Source organism: Festucalex cinctus, chromosome 11 (assembly GCF_051991245.1).
Source record: "Festucalex cinctus isolate MCC-2025b chromosome 11, RoL_Fcin_1.0, whole genome shotgun sequence".
NCBI classification, from domain to species: Eukaryota; Metazoa; Chordata; class Actinopteri; order Syngnathiformes; family Syngnathidae; genus Festucalex; species Festucalex cinctus.
The window spans coordinates 2727669-2744896 of NC_135421.1; the positions used below are offsets into that span (position 1 = coordinate 2727669).

Consider the following 17228-nt stretch of genomic DNA (forward strand, 5'->3'; position numbering starts at 1 on the left):
CACACCGAATATTGTAACTTTTCGCCAAAGGGCGTGGCCGCTACGGTGACGCAAAGTCTGAAGATTTTTCGTGACAATAAAAGCTGCATGAACTTGACCGAGATGATCCTATCTTCTCAAAATTTCACACATTTGATGAGAGTCCAGCCCTAAAGACATCTACGAACTTATATTTCATCTAACTGATAGCGCCACCTAGTGGCAATTTTTTTTCCTTACGAATTTTCTTGTACATTTTTCCCCAAACACGTTAACTGGACCAACCTCATATTTGCTCAGATGGGGGTTTCGGCCTTCATGATGTCACAACACGAAGTTTGTGAGTTTTCGCGAATCGCTGTGGGCGTGGCTAAGCACTGTTCGCCAAGAAAACAACGCTAGTTTTGATGGTCTAAACATGCGCAGAAACTCATGAAACTTGGCACACACATCTGGCCTGGCAAAATGAGCAATATTTTATCATGTATTGTCCTATTTTTACAAAAATGACTCAATAGCGCCCCCTAGAAATTTTTAACGAAGCAGCCCCGATTGTACGTTTAAGCAAGAACGACGAATATTTTTAGGTGTATGAGGGAGCTCAAGACCTACAAAAAAGTCTCTTGTACCCATATGCTAAAATGAACAGGAAGTGAGCTACGAATTTTTGAATGTCCCATATTTGACGATTTTTGCACATTCACAGGGGGCAGACTTTTGCCCACTTCTCCTACACGTTTCATCCGACTGAGTTAAGACTTGGCCTGGACCATGTCAAGACCTGAGCCAACGACAGGGGGAAAAATTTTGACTTTTCGAAATACTATATGATGAGGGCGGGGCATCAAAATTTGTGTTTCACAATGAAAAAGGATATGCTTGATAACTCCCCGGTACATGCTCCAAAAAATCCCAAACTTGACATGTATTTTTATCGTCAAGGCCTGAAGTTATCTCTATGACAACATTCAGTTATATATGCAGCGCCACCTAGCCCTTGAGGCATGAAAAAAAAATACCCCACATACGGTATTTTGTACAAAAAATGTACACTCATTCTAAGTGTGATAACTAAGTCATTTATGAATATTTTTTTAGTTTCCACCACTCAAAATGTTCACTGGCATCAGACTTATCCAAACATATATATATTTTTATTTATTTTTGATAGCCTCTATGGACATTAAAAGCAATATCGTGAATGAAGGATATGCTTAATAACTCCACGGTACATGCTCCAAAAAAAAATCCCACACTTGACATGTATGCTTATAATCAAGGCCTGAAGGTATCTCTATGACAACATTCAGTTATAAATACAGCGCCACCTAGCCCTTGAGGCTTATATAAAAAAAAATAAAAAATACCCCACATACGGTATTTTGTACAAAAAATGTACACTCATTCTAAGTGTGATAACTAAGTCATTTATGAATATTCTTTTAGTTTCCACCACTCAAATTGTTCACTGGCTTCACACCGATCCAAACGTATGTACGTTTCCATTTTGTTTTATTCATTTTTGATTGCCCCTTTGGACAATAAAAGTAACATTGTGCAATGAGTACAACGAGCGATGATGTGTATATACACTTTTACAAAAAAATACCAATCAGGGCAACTCATTGCCTAAAAATAAAAAAGGATGCTGATTTTTGCAGGTCTTAACAATCACCAAAACCCGTTGAGCTTGACACACACACTGGCAAAAAAATATTCTACATGTAAACGTTTATTATGCCATTTTCAAAGAAATTTTGCTTCCAATATGCCAGTACCCCAACGTGCCAGTACCCCAACGTGCAAGTACCCCAACGTGCAAGGACCCCAACGTGGCCCGGGCTGCGAGGGCCCTTTATAGCTGCTCGCAGCTCTAGTTCTTCTTCTTCTTCTTTATTCTCCGCAAACAATCGCGATTTTGGGGACCTAAATATTCACGAAAACTCACCGAACTTTGCACACTCCTCAGGTCCGGCGAAAAATTTGATATTATGAAGTCGTTATAACAACGCGACTCTATAGCGCCCCCTAGCATAGAAAAATAAAAACCAAGCCCGGCACGTTTGAGCTAGAGCAACGAAAATTGGCAGGCACGTGTAGCACCCCGAGACGCACAAAAAAGTCTATTGGGACCATGTAGCTAAAATGTACAGGAAGTGAGCTATGAATTTTTTAATGTCCAATTTTGGCCTATTTTGGCACATTCACTGTGTTCATGCTTTTTCCCCCTAAGCAAACATTTTTCATCCCATTGACTTCAAACTTGGTATTTATCATCTCAAGACCTAATAGAACAGCTGGGCAAAAAGTCTTGCCTTTTCGAAATACTATATGACGGGGGCGGGGCATCAAATATTGCCTTTAAAATTTCATTTGTCCAGAAAGAGCAAATGCTGAATAACTCCCATGTACAAGCTCCAAAAAATCTCAAACTTCTCAGGCAACGTAATAGTCACGGCCTGAAAACATCTATATGACAAAATTCAGTTATACATATAGCGCCACCTAGTGGTTACAATAAATGTCATACTTTACGTTTTTAGCTACTGTGCTGAGCTCGTTGAAGGGATCCAGTTGAAAATTGGTCAGAAAAGCCTTAAGATGTTGATGATGCCCCACACCGAATATTGTAACTTTTCGCCAAAGGGCGTGGCCGCTACGGTGACGCAAAGTCTGAAGATTTTTCGTGACAATAAAAGCTGCATTAACTTGACCGAGATGATCCTATCTTCTCAAAATTTCACACATTTGATGAGAGTCCAGCTCTAAAGACATCTACTAACTTACATTTCATCTAACTGATAGCGCCACCTAGTGCCAATTTTTTTTCTTACGAATTTTCTTCTACATTTTTCCCCAAACATGTTAACTGGACCTACCTCATATTTGCTCAGATGAGGGTTTCGGCCTTCATGATGTCACAACACGAAGTTTGTGAGTTTTTGCGAATTGCTGTGGGCGTGGCTAAGCGCTGTTCGCCAAGAAAACAACGCCAGTTTTGAGGGTCTAAACATGCACAGAAACTCCTGAAACTTGGCACACACATCTGGCCTGGTAAAATGAGCAATATTTTATTGTTGATTGTGCTATTTTTACAAAAATGACTCAATAGCGCCCCCTCGTAATTTTTAACGAAGCAGCCCCGGTTGTACGTTTAAGCAAGAACGACGAATATTTTCAGGTGTATGAGGGAGCCCAAGACCTACAAAAAAGTCTCTTGTACCCATATGCTAAAATGAACAGGAAGTGAGCTACGAATTTTTGAATGTCCCATTTTTGACGATTTTTGCACATTCACAGGGGGCAGACTTTTGCCCACCTCTCCTACACGTTTCATCCGACTGAGTTAAGACTTGGCCTGGACCATGTCAAGACCTGAGCCAACGACAGGTGGAAAAATTTTGACTTTTTGAAATACTATATGATGAGGGCGGGGCATCAAAATTTGTGTTTCGCAATGAAAAAGGATATGCTTGATAACTCCCCGGTACATGCTCCAAAAAATCCCAAACTTGACATGTATGTTTATCGTCAAGGCCTGAAGTTATCTCTATGACAACATTCAGTTATATATGCAGCGCCACCTAGCCCTTGAGGCATGAAAAAAAAATACCCCACATACGGTATTTTGTACAAAAAATGTACACTCATTCTAAGTGTGATAACTAAGTCATTTATGAATATTCTTTTAGTTTCCACCACTCAAATTGTTCACTGGCTTCACACCGATCCAAACGTATGTACGTTTCCATTTTGTTTTATTCATTTTTGATTGCCCCTTTGGACAATAAAAGTAAACATTGTGCAATGAGTACAACGAGAAATTGATGTGTATATACACTTTTACAAAAAAATACCAATCAGGGCAACTCATTGCCTAAAAATAAATAAGGACGCTGATTTTTGCAGGTCTTAACAATCACCAAAATCCGTTGAGCTTGACAGACACTGGCAAAAAAAATATTCTACATGTAAACGTTTATTATGCCATTTTCAAAGAAATTTTGCTTCCAATATGCCAGTACCCCAACGTGCCAGTACCCCAATGTGCAAGTACCCCAACGTGCAAGGACCCCAACGTGGCCCGGGCTGCGAGGGCCCTTTATAGCTGCTCGCAGCTCTAGTTATTATTATTATTATTATTCTTCTTCTTCTTTATTCTCCTCAAACGATCGCGATTTTGGGTACCTAAACATTCACGAAAACTCACCGAACTTTGCACACTCCTCAGGCCCGGCGAAAAATTTGATATTATTAAGTCGTCATAACAATGCGACTCGATAGCGCCCCCTAGCGTAGAAAATTAAAAACCAAGCCCGGCACGTTTGAGCTAGAGCAACAAAAATTGGCAGGCACGTGTAGCACCCCGAGACGCACAAAAAAGTCTATTGGGACCATGTAGCTAAAATGTACAGGAAGTGAGCTATGAATTTTTTTATGTCCAATTTTGGCCTATTTTGGCACATTCACTGTGGTCATGCTTTTTCCCCCTTTGCAAACATTTTTCATCCAATTGACTTCAAACTTGGCATTTATCATCTCAAGACCTGAGAGAAAAACTGGGCAAAACATCTTGCCTTTTTGAAATACTATATGACGGGGGCGGGGCATCAAATATTGCCTTTAAAATTTCATTTGTCCAGAAAGAGCAAATGCTTAATAACTCCCATGTTCAAGCTCCAAAAAATCTCAAACTTCTCAGGCAACGTAATAGTCACGGCCTGAAAACATCTATATGATAAAATTCAGTTATACATATAGCGCCACCTAGTGGTTACAATAAATGTCATACTTTACGTTTTTAGCTACTGTGCTGAGCTTGTTGAAGGGATCCATTTGAAAATTGGTCAGAAAAGGCTTAAGATGTTGATCATGCCCCACACCGAATATTGTAACTTTTCGCCAAAGGGCGTGGCCGCTACGGTGACGCAAAGTCTGAAGATTTTTCGTGAAAATAAAAGCTGCATTAACTTGACCGAGATGATCCTATCTTCCCAAAATTTCACACATTTGATGAGAGTCCAGCCCTAAAGACATCTACTGACTTATATTTCATCTAACTGATAGCGCCACCTAGTGGCAATTTTTTTTATTACGAATTTTCTTCTACGTTTTTCTCCAAACACGTTAACTGGACCTACCTCATATTTGCTCAGATGAGGGTTTCGGCCTTCATGATGTCACAACACGAAGTTTGTGAGTTTTCGCGAATTGCTGTGGGTGTGGCTAAGCGCTGTTCGCCAAGAAAACAACGCCAGTTTTGAGGGTCTAAACATGCACAGAAACTCCTGAAACTTGGCACACACATCTGGCCTGGTAAAATGAGCAATATTTTATTGTTGATTGTGCTATTTTTACAAAAATGACTCAATAGCGCCCCCTTGAAATTTTTAACGAAGCAGCCCCGGTTGTACGTTTAAGCAAGAACGCCGAATATTTTTAAGTGTATGAGGGAGCCCAAGACCTACAAAAAAGTCTCTTGTACCCATATGCTAAAATGAACAGGAAGTGAGCTACGAATTTTTGAATGTCCCATTTTTGACGATTTTTGCACATTCACAGGGGGCAGACTTTTGCCCACTTCTCCTACACGTTTCATCCGACTGAGTTAAGACTTGGCCTGGACCATGTCAAGACCTGAGCCAACGACAGGGGGAAAAATCTTGACTTTTCGAAATACTATATGATGAGGGCGGGGCATCAAAATTTGTGTTTCACAATGAAAAAGGATATGCTTGATAACTCCCCGGTACATGCTCCAAAAAATCCCAAACTTGACATGTATGTTTATCGTCAAGGCCTGAAGTTATCTCTATGACAACATTCAATTATATATGCAGCGCCACCTAGCCCTTGAGGCATGAAAAAAAAATACCCCACATACGGTATTTTGTACAAAAAATGTACACTCATTCTAAGTGTGATAACTAAGTCATTTATGAATATTTTTTTAGTTTCCACCACTCAAAATGTTCACTGGCATCAGACTTATCCAAACATATATATATTTTTATTTATTTTTGATAGCCTCTATGGACATTAAAAGCAATATCGTGAATGAAGGATATGCTTAATAACTCCACGGTACATGCTCCAAAAAAAAATCCCACACTTGACATGTATGCTTATAATCAAGGCCTGAAGGTATCTCTATGACAACATTCAGTTATAAATACAGCGCCACCTAGCCCTTGAGGCTTATATAAAAAAAAATTAAAAAAATACCCCACATACGGTATTTTGTACAAAAAATGTACACTCATTCTAAGTGTGATAACTAAGTCATTTATGAATATTCTTTTAGTTTCCACCACTCAAATTGTTCACTGGCTTCACACCGATCCAAACGTATGTACGTTTCCATTTTGTTTTATTCATTTTTGATTGCCCCTTTGGACAATAAAAGTAAACATTGTGCAATGAGTACAACGAGCGATGATGTGTATATACACTTTTACAAAAAAATACCAATCAGGGCAACTCATTGCCTAAAAATAAATAAGGACGCTGATTTTTGCAGGTCTTAACAATCACCAAAATCCGTTGAGCTTGACAGACACTGGCAAAAAAAATATTCTACATGTAAACGTTTATTATGCCATTTTCAAAGAAATTTTGCTTCCAATATGCCAGTACCCCAACGTGCCAGTACCCCAACGTGCAAGTACCCCAACGTGCAAGGACCCCAACGTGGCCCGGGCTGCGAGGGCCCTTTATAGCTGCTCGCAGCTCTAGTTTAATTTATAACTGCTAAATTGTGTTATAGTGACTCTTTTTCACGACGTCAGAAGCTTTTTTGTTAAATTCCCGGATGCACCGTGATGCCGCTCTCAAGTGAACACATGATCGTAATTTCACTTTCACCCGACGGTGCTTTACTGCAAACGAAAGAGAATTAAAGATGATGTTAGACTTTCTCGGAGTGGCTGAATAAAATACATCTTGACTTGTTAGTTGTATTTTTAAAATTGACCCTCACAGTGGAAGGCGACTCGAGGCCGCTTGACTAGTCCTCACGCGACTGCCGACTTCCCAACATCAACACAACATATGGTAAATATCTGTGGCCAATATTTATTGGCAATTATCAACCAATTTGGCATCGAACAGCTAAACCAGATAATAAAGAAATCGGCCGATAATATTGTAATAGACTTGCCGTGTTGGTCCATCTGTTGTTGTTGTGGCTCAAGTTTTGCCCGAATCCTCAACCCCCCCCCCAATGATAGTGTCGCATATTTGTGATGCCATAATATGTGTGACCTTGTGTTCACAGAAGATGCATCATGGCGACAGGGCAGGCGACAGTGTGGGCTCTCTTTACTATGTCTCCCCAGAATGTTACCCTTGCAGTTTTTTTTTTTTTTTTTTTTTTTTGTTGTTGTTTTTTCACTCTTAAAACATGACTTTTGTTTTGGCAAACTCAAAAAGAGTTACTGGCTGTCTTTGAAGCAGAGATCTCTACAAAATTTAGCTTCATGGTGCTTTACACAATGTTTCAATGGATTTGTACATATTAGACTTATAGTAGGACTCTAAAGTATATTTGTATCCAAGTTAATTTTGCATACAATTATTGGCTTACTTATTCGTTATCGACATCAGCACATTCTAAATTATTGGTTTATTGGTATCGGTTGAAAATAGCATTATCTTGCATTCCTAGTTGTTACAGAAAAATATTTTGCGACTATATGAGTCGCTGTAAATCTTGAAACAACTTTATATCAGCAAATACGGTCATGCTGGATCTCCCTCAAAAAGGGTGCGACCACAACCTGAGTGGTGCGACCAACTGAAAAAGTTGGTCGCACCAGTGCTACCAGTGCAAAAAAGTGGACAGTCGTGTTATATCATGGTATGCTATGGAAGACAAGGTGAAACAAGTCGACTCATTGTTCACATAACATTAAACGTGTTAAACCTCAAATGCCGATAACTCTGCCCAAAAAGACTTTAGCCCTGCAATGTGAATTTTTTTTTAAGGAAGTTCTCATTTTTTGCATCATGAAAACCTAGCATTATAAGGGTGTTACCAAATTTTCACGACTATAAGGCGCACCTAAAAGCCTTTAATTTTTTCAAAAGCTGACCATGCGCCTTATAATTTAGTGTGCCTTATATATGGATCAATATTGAGCCGCAACAGGTCTCGCTGTCAAGACGCTATCAGTGACCCTGCACGATCGGTGACGCACATGCGCAGAAGATCCTGCCATCTTGGATCGCTAGCTAATACTAATACTTTACCTCAGAGAAAATAATAAAACATCTGTTTATTCATTTTGGGAGTGAATGGAGTTGTCAGAAAGCTGATTTGTAATCTATTAATAAAGTTTGACTGACCTATCTGACAGTTTTGTTGACATTCCCTTTAGCGCAGCACCATCTAATGGATGCATAACGTAACCCCAGCCTCTACTGTCGCGCCTTATATATGGAAAAGGTTTTAAAATATGTCATTCATTGAAGGTGCGCCTTATAATGCGGTGCGCCTTATATATGGAAACAGTTTTAGACTATGTCATTCATTGAAGGTGCGCCTTACAATGCGGTGCGCCTTATAGTCGTGAAAATCCGGTAATGCTTTTTATAACACCGTTCACTTCACCCATATGAAAACTAACGTACACTGGACATGATCCTTTTCCAAAAATCAAAAACAAAACTGATTTGTCTTTTCATTTTGAAGTGAGCTTCATCTTTCAACCACTTGGCCTGACTTGACAGAAGGCACAGTTTTGGACAATGATGTCTACAGGTAAGAAAGTCCTTCAACCTGACACTCCTTCCTCCTTGTATTTTTTTTTTTTCTGATTAGGACTGATCCATATCACACCAGACACTATAATACAAGTGTTACTTTTTAAAGGGGCATCAATCAGACCTTTCTTCATCACACTGATTTTCAGGAATTCTAGGAAATGTTCCTCTCTTTTCTTGTAGGTAAAACAGATTTTTTTTTGTGTGCAATATCAAGTAAGCTCTGCAATTGCTTATATCCTAGTGCTTCATTGTTAGAATGCTATTGCATGCAAAAAAAACAAACAAAACAAAGCAGTGATCCAAAGCACATAGCCAAGATGGCATGGATTCACGACAACTCTGTGAATGTTCTTGAGCGTCCCAATCAGAGCCCATACTTGAATTCAGTTGAACAAAATGGCTGTCCATCAGCACTCCCCATCCAACCTGACTGAGATTCACAGATAATACAAAGAAAAACAAAAAAGAGTTAGCTACATAAGTAGCCGTGGCCAAACTTGTAGCATCAAGCATTCCAAAATTTGAGGCTGTAAATTTAGCAAAGGTTCATCAACAAAGCTGTAATAACTTAGAGATATCAATGTTTTTTTTGTTTTTGTTTTTTTAGATATATATTTAAACATGCAAAAAAAAAAATCATCTTGATCAAGTTTCTTGAATGTATTTTTAACAGTGACCTTGACCCTCTCCATGCGCCTCACTGGTCACTCCGGATCAAGACAGTTGAACGTCCTCAGTGTTTACTGGGTAAGACATAATTTATATGTCAAATTAATATCATTGTTCTGTAGTGATATGCTTTTTTCAGGACTGACACAGATTACAGATACAGTAGTGAAGAAGGCTGATAACCGATATTTGAACCCAATTTGCCTTGCGATTTCATATGGAGTTACCACTTATTTGCTAACTTGGTTTCATTCTAATTGGAATGTAAGGCTCCATGTAAACATTAAGGATGTAACGATATAAGATATCGTGATATTAAAACTGCCACAATATCGTTGTCGTCATATTCACAATATTTAAAAGGAACACATCTGTTAAAAAAACTCACGTTGGTTTCCATTTGTGCAGTTCTAGCACCCTCTAGTGGCTAGCTTATTAATGCAATTTAATTTTCATTAGGGATGTTTTGGCCTTCTATGTTTAAAATCTATGCTAATTGTCAGATGAAGGGGAACCCAATTTGCTTGAGAAGCGATCAATGTGTGCTTGCATTAGCAAGTAAGCTCCTCCTGACCTTTTTTAAATATCGCCAGCCAATTCCAACCCCCCACGCCCGCCCCCCACAATATTGTGATAATTATCGTATCGTGACCTTCATATCGTGATAATATCGTATCGTGATGTTTGGAAATCGTTACATCCCTAGTAAACATGGTAACTGTGATTTTTTTTTTTCCTTATAGGACATTTGTAAGCAGCTGCTTTGACTTGGGGAAAATGATTTCAATTTTCTTCTACAGACCAAACCAGTAACTAAATCATAATTTAACTTTGGGTATTTTCTGCACGAGCATTTTGACACAATGTCCTCTTTTTTTTTTTTTTTTTTTTTTTAAATAATAAAGTGAAGAAATGTTATAGAAATGTAACAAATGTTTTTTTTTGTTATCTGATTAAATCAATTAATTTGAAAAAAAAAATCAACATTAACATTAATCAACAATTTAAGAAAAATTGGTGGTTGTGGCTCTAAAATGTAAAGTTTTACACCTAATCTAATCTAATTATCTGTATCAGCCGGTCACACTCTTTGGATGATCGTATCAACAGCATAAAACTGATCGAAGAGCCCCTATTCTAGGTGAAACATACAACCGAGAACGGTTTGTTGAGAATACCTTGATGGAAGAAACTGCCCATGTGATCTTAAGAGTTTGATCTTTTCCCATCTTCTCCTGCAGGTGACTTACTAACAGAACTATTTAAGTTACGGAGCAGAAAGGAGACAACAGAAGAGATTCTTGGAAGAGGACCATCTGAGGAGGAGGGCAAAGGTTGAGTCATTGTTTTTTAACCTAGGCTGTCTTGAACCAAGCTTTTCTTTACACTTATTCCTAGCACATACATGCCTGTTTTCCAAACACGTTGCACACCACCTTTAATTAGTCGCACACAAAAACTATGATGAATGGGCACACACTTGTAAAAATAACAGATTTACAAATCAATTGAAAAGGAACTAATCTGGAAGAGAGATACAAAAATGAAAAAAGTGCAATCAGTTTGCACTAAAGCTGAATTAGAAGATTGAAATTTGACTTTTTGACAGATCTTGCAATTTTGATTCAATTCATATATTTCTTGAAATCAAGATTCAGTGTAATATTCCCGAACATTTAAGCCTGGTTCACACGCCAGGAGAACTGGCCTGATTTTAGCCTCGAATTTCCCCTCCCGACAATCGTAAGGATGCGTCGAGATGCAAGCGATAATCTTAACAGATAAACCTGATATCGGCGCTCGGAAGGACCTCTGACTTGAAATCGGGCATATCCAACATGTTGGGTTTTTTTGGCCCAACTTCGCTCCGTGTGCGGTGTCCCCCGAGAACGAACCATGCACGCAGCCTGTTGACGGTGACGTGCAGCCAATCAGAAAGCAAGCCAGCGAGGAAGCCGGTGGGGAATCCAAAATCAAAACAGTCATGACGCAGAAGAAAGTCCGTGCTTGCGCTATTACACTTTTTTTTTTAATTTAATTTAATTTTTTTAATTAATTGTTTTTTTATATATATATGCACACACATTCTCCACAAATAAACGTGGTCTCCGGGTAAGACGCGAACCTGCGCCACCAGCACCGAGCCGAGGAAGCCGGTGGGGAATCCAAAATCAAAACAGTCATAACGTAGCAGAAAGCCCGTGCTCGCGCTATTACACTCTTTTTATTTTCTATATATTTTTTGAATGAATTACTTGTATTGTTTTATTCACGCACACACATTCTCCACAAATGTGGTCTCTGGGTGGGACGCCAACCCGCGCCGCCAGCATCGAGCCGAAGGCAAGCAATGTCTCGCCAGTGCCCATTTACACTTCTTTAAACAACACGTTTCTTTTTTCTGCCGCTTTTTGGCTGAAAACCAGGATTGACTCATGTTGACTTGGAAGTCACGTTTATTCTCGAGAGGTTTTGCGAGACTTCCCGTCACCTTCTTGAATGAACTCGGCTCGTGTGTGGTGTGTGATTGTGCGGTGTGGCTGCACACCACACACGGTAGGTTCAAAACTGTAACTCCCGTGACTTTTTCTCTTCACGTGTGGTGTCTGTCAAAGATTGGAAATCGGCCGACAATTTTAAAATCTTGCCGTGTGAACCAGGCCTTAAAAGCATGACGAAAAATTTCACCATACAGTCCAAACCTTGCTCGCTATTTCTCTAATAATGCATGGGTACTGAAGACGCTCTGTGAGCAACGCAATCATTTTTTAAGGTTTTTCAAACTTCAAATTAAGTCGAGCTTTATATTGCACGTAATATTTGAGTTGAATAACATTATCAAATGAGTGAGAATGAACTGACTGGTATTAAATATTGCCAAAACTAAATCTATTTGTATTTGATAGTATTTGGTGATATGCTAATGCCACCGCACTCAATTTGTATGTTGATGGGATACAAGTAGAGAAGGGGTGTATTTCACAAAGCAGGTTCAACGCACTGTGAGATTAACCCTGAACAATGAGTTCACATACCCTCAGAAAGGAAACTTTTCGGTTCCAGTCCAGCTGATTCCAGTGTGTTATATCAAAGCTGAGTTAAAAGACCGCTTCAATGCAGCCCCGATTCGTCAAGTCACAATGGCAACGGGGAAGCCAAGCGCGGCGCCGCCCTCTGCTTCCGCGTTTTTTTTTTGTTGTTGTTTTTTTTTTTTGCCCCTCTCAACCGAAAATCTTAATTTGATCATATGTCGAATTTGAACATGTCTTTATTTAAAAATGTTTTTAAATAAAGTGCAGCAACGCAGCGGCTCCCCATAGAGGAAGGCGGCGTGGGATACATTGATGCTCGAGTCAATGCGTAAATTTAAATGTATAGTCCTTTGCCATCACAATATTACAGGGGAAACCTGTTGAATAATAGCTCTTTAATGCATTTCATTTGGGTGCAATCCTGCGAGGAGAAGCGGACTTAATTTAATATAAAATAGATAACACTTAGATGAAATATAAAAACATTTCAAATGGGTATAAGAAAAAAAAATGGAAGCACAATACTGCTCTGTTGTGAGCTCATATGACTACGTCTGGTAGATGTTTCAAATTTAAGGACAGATTAAGTTGTTCATATAGATGATGGACTGCGATGTGACACAGTACCGCTCAAAAAGATAACTGCATGCGGAAATGCTAGCATATAGCCTGCGTAGTCTGATAAACATTCTCGCGACGGATATTTAATTCCCTGCGCAGTTAAGCAGCAACTTCATCAATAGGTTCATTGTCAAAATGACATGCCATGTTCGTGACAAAAGTGGACTTTATGCGAAAGACTACAGACGTGTTTACGCAAAAAGTCGCCGCAGCGGACTGAATGAATGCGGAAATGAATTGTGGTGTGTGGCTGAAAGAAGGGGGGGTCGGGGAAAAACTCGAGGTTCATTGTGAAAAATCTGCTACCGACCAGGTTAGGTTCATGAAACATGTTACTACGGTAACTGACTGAGAGCTTAAATTACCTCTTTTTTTTTATGAAACAGGCTAGAGTTCCCTCTTATCCCCTGGTTTCAGTTACCACCCTTTCTGAAACGGAAAACGCAGTTTCCTACTTTTCAGGGTTTCTTTACCCAGGTATCTCACGAAACCTGCTTTGTGAAATACACCCCAGGTGTCTCAGGCTAAATTACTGGGAGTGAAATTAGAAAATTCACAGTCTTGGTCTGATCAGATTGGTCATATTGTTGTAATGTCAAGGAAATGTTATGATTTTGTTCCATCGACGATTATGCATGATGTTCTTCGATCACTTGTTTTGTCACATTTGTAGTGTTGCCCTGTTATTTGGGCAAGTGCTTCTGGAAAAAAAATATTTAAAACTCCAAATTGCACAGAATAGAGCAGCTCGATCAGTCCCCAAATCTTCATTCTGTGATAATGTAATCAATATGCACAAACAGTTATCATGGCTGTCAGTGGAAGATAAAGTAAAATGTAATATTAAATGGTAAATCCCATTTTTAGACATAATTTTTCATGTTTTACCATGGACATTACACTCGACAATTGAGCATGGGTTACTTGACAGTGCCTAAACCAAAAAAAAAAAAAATTATGTGGCCTGTTCATTATAGAGCTTCCTCAAATTAGATATATTCCCATCTAATGCTAGAAACGCCAGCAGCAAATTATTAAAAAAAAATACAAATTAATCAGTTCCATATAACTTGGTTGGAAGTAATGGAATTGAATTTATTACACGCACGCACACACATGCACAAAAAAAAAAAGAAAGCGCGATGATGAAATGTTTACTTGGTAAGGCTGCCGAATGACTAATACTGAGCTAAAAAAAAAAAATAAAAAAAAAAAGAATTGTATTTTTCTTTTTTTTTTAGTAATCTTCAAATTATGTACCTGTCATTTTATCCTTTATTTATTTATTTATTTATTTATTTATTTATTTATTTTGTATGGTTGTTTGCTTGACAGTATCTATTGATTATTGCTTGGTTTGTGTTTTTATATTTTGCCATATAGAGTAAATTTAACCTTTGTATGTATTTGTGTTATTAATTTTGAGGACCCAGGAAGACTAGTGACCACTTTGTAGAAGCTAAAGTAGGTCCTAAGATAATGGAGGTCGCATATGTGCACCCCTGTCTAGTCAATGAATGCATTCGAAAGCTAAGATGGCGCATGACAAATTTGACTGTAAACTCTGTTTCTTCACAGAAAATAGTGACATCAGTTCTGCACTATCAAAGCTGACAGAGCCCACTGCACCAGTACCGATGTCCAAACTCTCTGTTTCCAGCATGGTTCATCATGCTCGAAGGCACATTCAACGGCACAGACTTATTGATGAGTGCCCACTTGGGGCTGATGTACTTAATTGTATTCTTCAGGTAATTGTTTTGAATAACACATTATGAGAAATCAGATGGTAAATCTAACGATAGGTTTGAATTCAGAGGTCATTGTTTTGCGAGTCACAAGAAGGGGCTCGACACACGGGAGGCAACGTCGCTCGCTCTCCATTCATTTCCTATGGAAGCAAGGCGACAAGGCGAAAATCACCTTCCTCCCTCCCCCTCGGCGACACGCGACATTCGTGCATGTGAAAAATCGCGCGCGTACGTGTAGACGTGCACGCGTAGGTCCGCGACGCGATACTAGAAATTTGAAACATGTTCAACTTTTGTCGCTGACCCCGGGTTTTCACCGGATGCGGTTGCGGTGCGGTTGGGGTGCGGTCCGGCGACGCAAGCAATTAGATTCCATTCATTCGAATGGTGCAGTTTACACCGCTTGCGGGTGCGTTGCGTGTCGACTGCGTCTCAGCTGCGGCGTGCCGCAGGCCTTCCGCAAGGATAGACCTATTTTCTATTTTTGCCGGACGCCGCAGCGGTAGGCCTCCGGCAAATGGCAGGCTCGCACAAAACACATCGAGCAGGACAGGAAGACCGACGCAGTTTCACAATAAATTTCCGGTTACCTCTCAGAATAAAACACTCGCCAGCTCCTATTTCGCAAGCTTTTCAGCAAAACGTGACGTGGGCGTCGCCGGGCCATGTGCTCATTCACGGTTTAGACACCAGCGAACATGGACGAGGAGAGGTTTATATTGGAGGTGGAAAACCACAAAATAATATATGACACGGCACATCCTTTTTATAAGGACAACCAAAAAAAGGATGCTGCATGGAATCTCATAGCAGAAGAAGAAGAAAAGGTTAAATCAAAAGAAGTCCACCTCTCTTTCTGCTTATCTGTTGAGCACAGACTTTCCGTAGGTTTGTCGTTGTGAAATGCCACATGATCGCGCGCGCGTGGTCCCGCGAGACACGTTGGGAAGTGGGCGGCGACGGAGCTGCCGGACCGCAGCTGTGCGGAGCCAGTGTGGATTGACAAAAAAATTGACCCGTCCGGAGCACGCAGTCAAGACGCACCGCACCGCAACCGCATCGCAACCGCATCCGGTGAAAACCCGGGGTGAGGCTTCAACCAAATCAGCCAAGATTTCATTGACGAGCCAATGAACGCAGGGCATGCTAGACAGTGCGATACACGGCATGAGAGGATCTCATTTTAGCAGTGTCAGACCATCCAGTTTTATATACTTCACTCAATGATTTCCGTGACGTGGACAGGACACTTAGCAACAATAGACTTAGACTTAGACTTGACTTTATTGATCCCTTTGGGATGGCTCCCTCTGAGAAATTTACATGTCCAGCAGCAATGAGAACAGATAATAAAATAAAAAAGAATTCAATCAATCAATAAATAAGGTTATTACACAAGAGATTGAATTAATAATAATAAAATGAAAAATAAGAATTCAATCCATTAATAAATAAGGTTATTACACCAGAGATTGAATTAATAATAATAATAATAAGAAAAATAAAAATTCAATCAATCAATAAATAAGGTTATTACACCGGAGATTGAATTAAATAAATTACAGTACAGTAAAGTGCCATATTTGTGAAGTTACGTGCATGCTACACCCTCCTCCCCCCAGTGAGCAGTTGTAGAGTACAATGGCAAAGGAGACAAAGGAGTTCTTTAGTCTGTTGGTCCAGCACTTGGGGAGCGTCAGCCTTCCACTGAACAGGCTCCTCTGACTGCTGATGACAGTGTGCAGAGGGTGGCTGGTATTGTCCAAAATATCCAGCAGTTTGTCCAGAGTCTTCTTCTCTGCCACTGTCACCAGAGAGTCTAGCTTCATGCCGACCACAGAGCCGGCCCACCTGATAAGTTTGTTCAGTTAATTCCAGTAATTGTCACGCCGCCACCGGCGTGACAGGCCATGCTCTTATTTTCATAGTCATGTTTCCTGTTTTATTTTGAATTTCTGATTCCCTTCTCACCCCAGGTCACTTGCCCTTCCTGCAGTTCACTAATTACCGGTCCCCGCCCATGATCATGTCCACCTGCCACCAATCAACCAAGACAATAAAAGCCACCTGCACTTTTCCCTCAGTGCCGAAGTGTCACAGTCAGTGCATGGAAGCGTCCCACAGTCCTCGAGTCCTTGTTCCTGTTGCCTTGTTGTTTTGCCTTATTTTTGTGCCTTATTCTCCACAGCGGAGCGCCCTTAGTTACCCCTTGTGCCTTGAGCCTTGTTTCCTCCCTAGCGGAGCGCCTTTTGTTGTCCCCTGTACCTTTTGCCTGTTTTTTCCTCCCCAGTGGAGTGTTTTTAGTTCTCCACTTTTTGATTCCCCTTTCTACTCTCAAGTTGAGAGTAGACAGCTGTTGGCCGGAAATAAACCTGCTGCCTTTGTGGCCTACCTTTATCCTGCGTCTGAG

General features: G+C 40.0%; 1 protein-coding gene across 8 annotated transcripts in view; it reads left to right on the plus strand.

Moving 5' to 3' along the window:
• rab3gap1 (RAB3 GTPase activating protein subunit 1) overlaps positions 1-17228 on the plus strand; it is a 506336-nt gene that overhangs the window by 189994 nt on the left and 299114 nt on the right. For all 8 annotated transcript variants that reach the window (XR_013287215.1, XR_013287213.1, XR_013287212.1 and 5 more), the window contains 4 exons: positions 8672-8740; positions 9419-9492; positions 10656-10748; positions 14646-14818. Coding sequence is in view for 4 of the 8 variants with exons in the window: in XM_077536293.1 (XP_077392419.1) it covers positions 8672-8740; positions 9419-9492; positions 10656-10748; positions 14646-14818 (409 nt within the window). In the remaining 4 variants the exon portion in view is untranslated. The remainder of the gene's footprint in view (positions 1-8671; positions 8741-9418; positions 9493-10655; positions 10749-14645; positions 14819-17228) is intronic.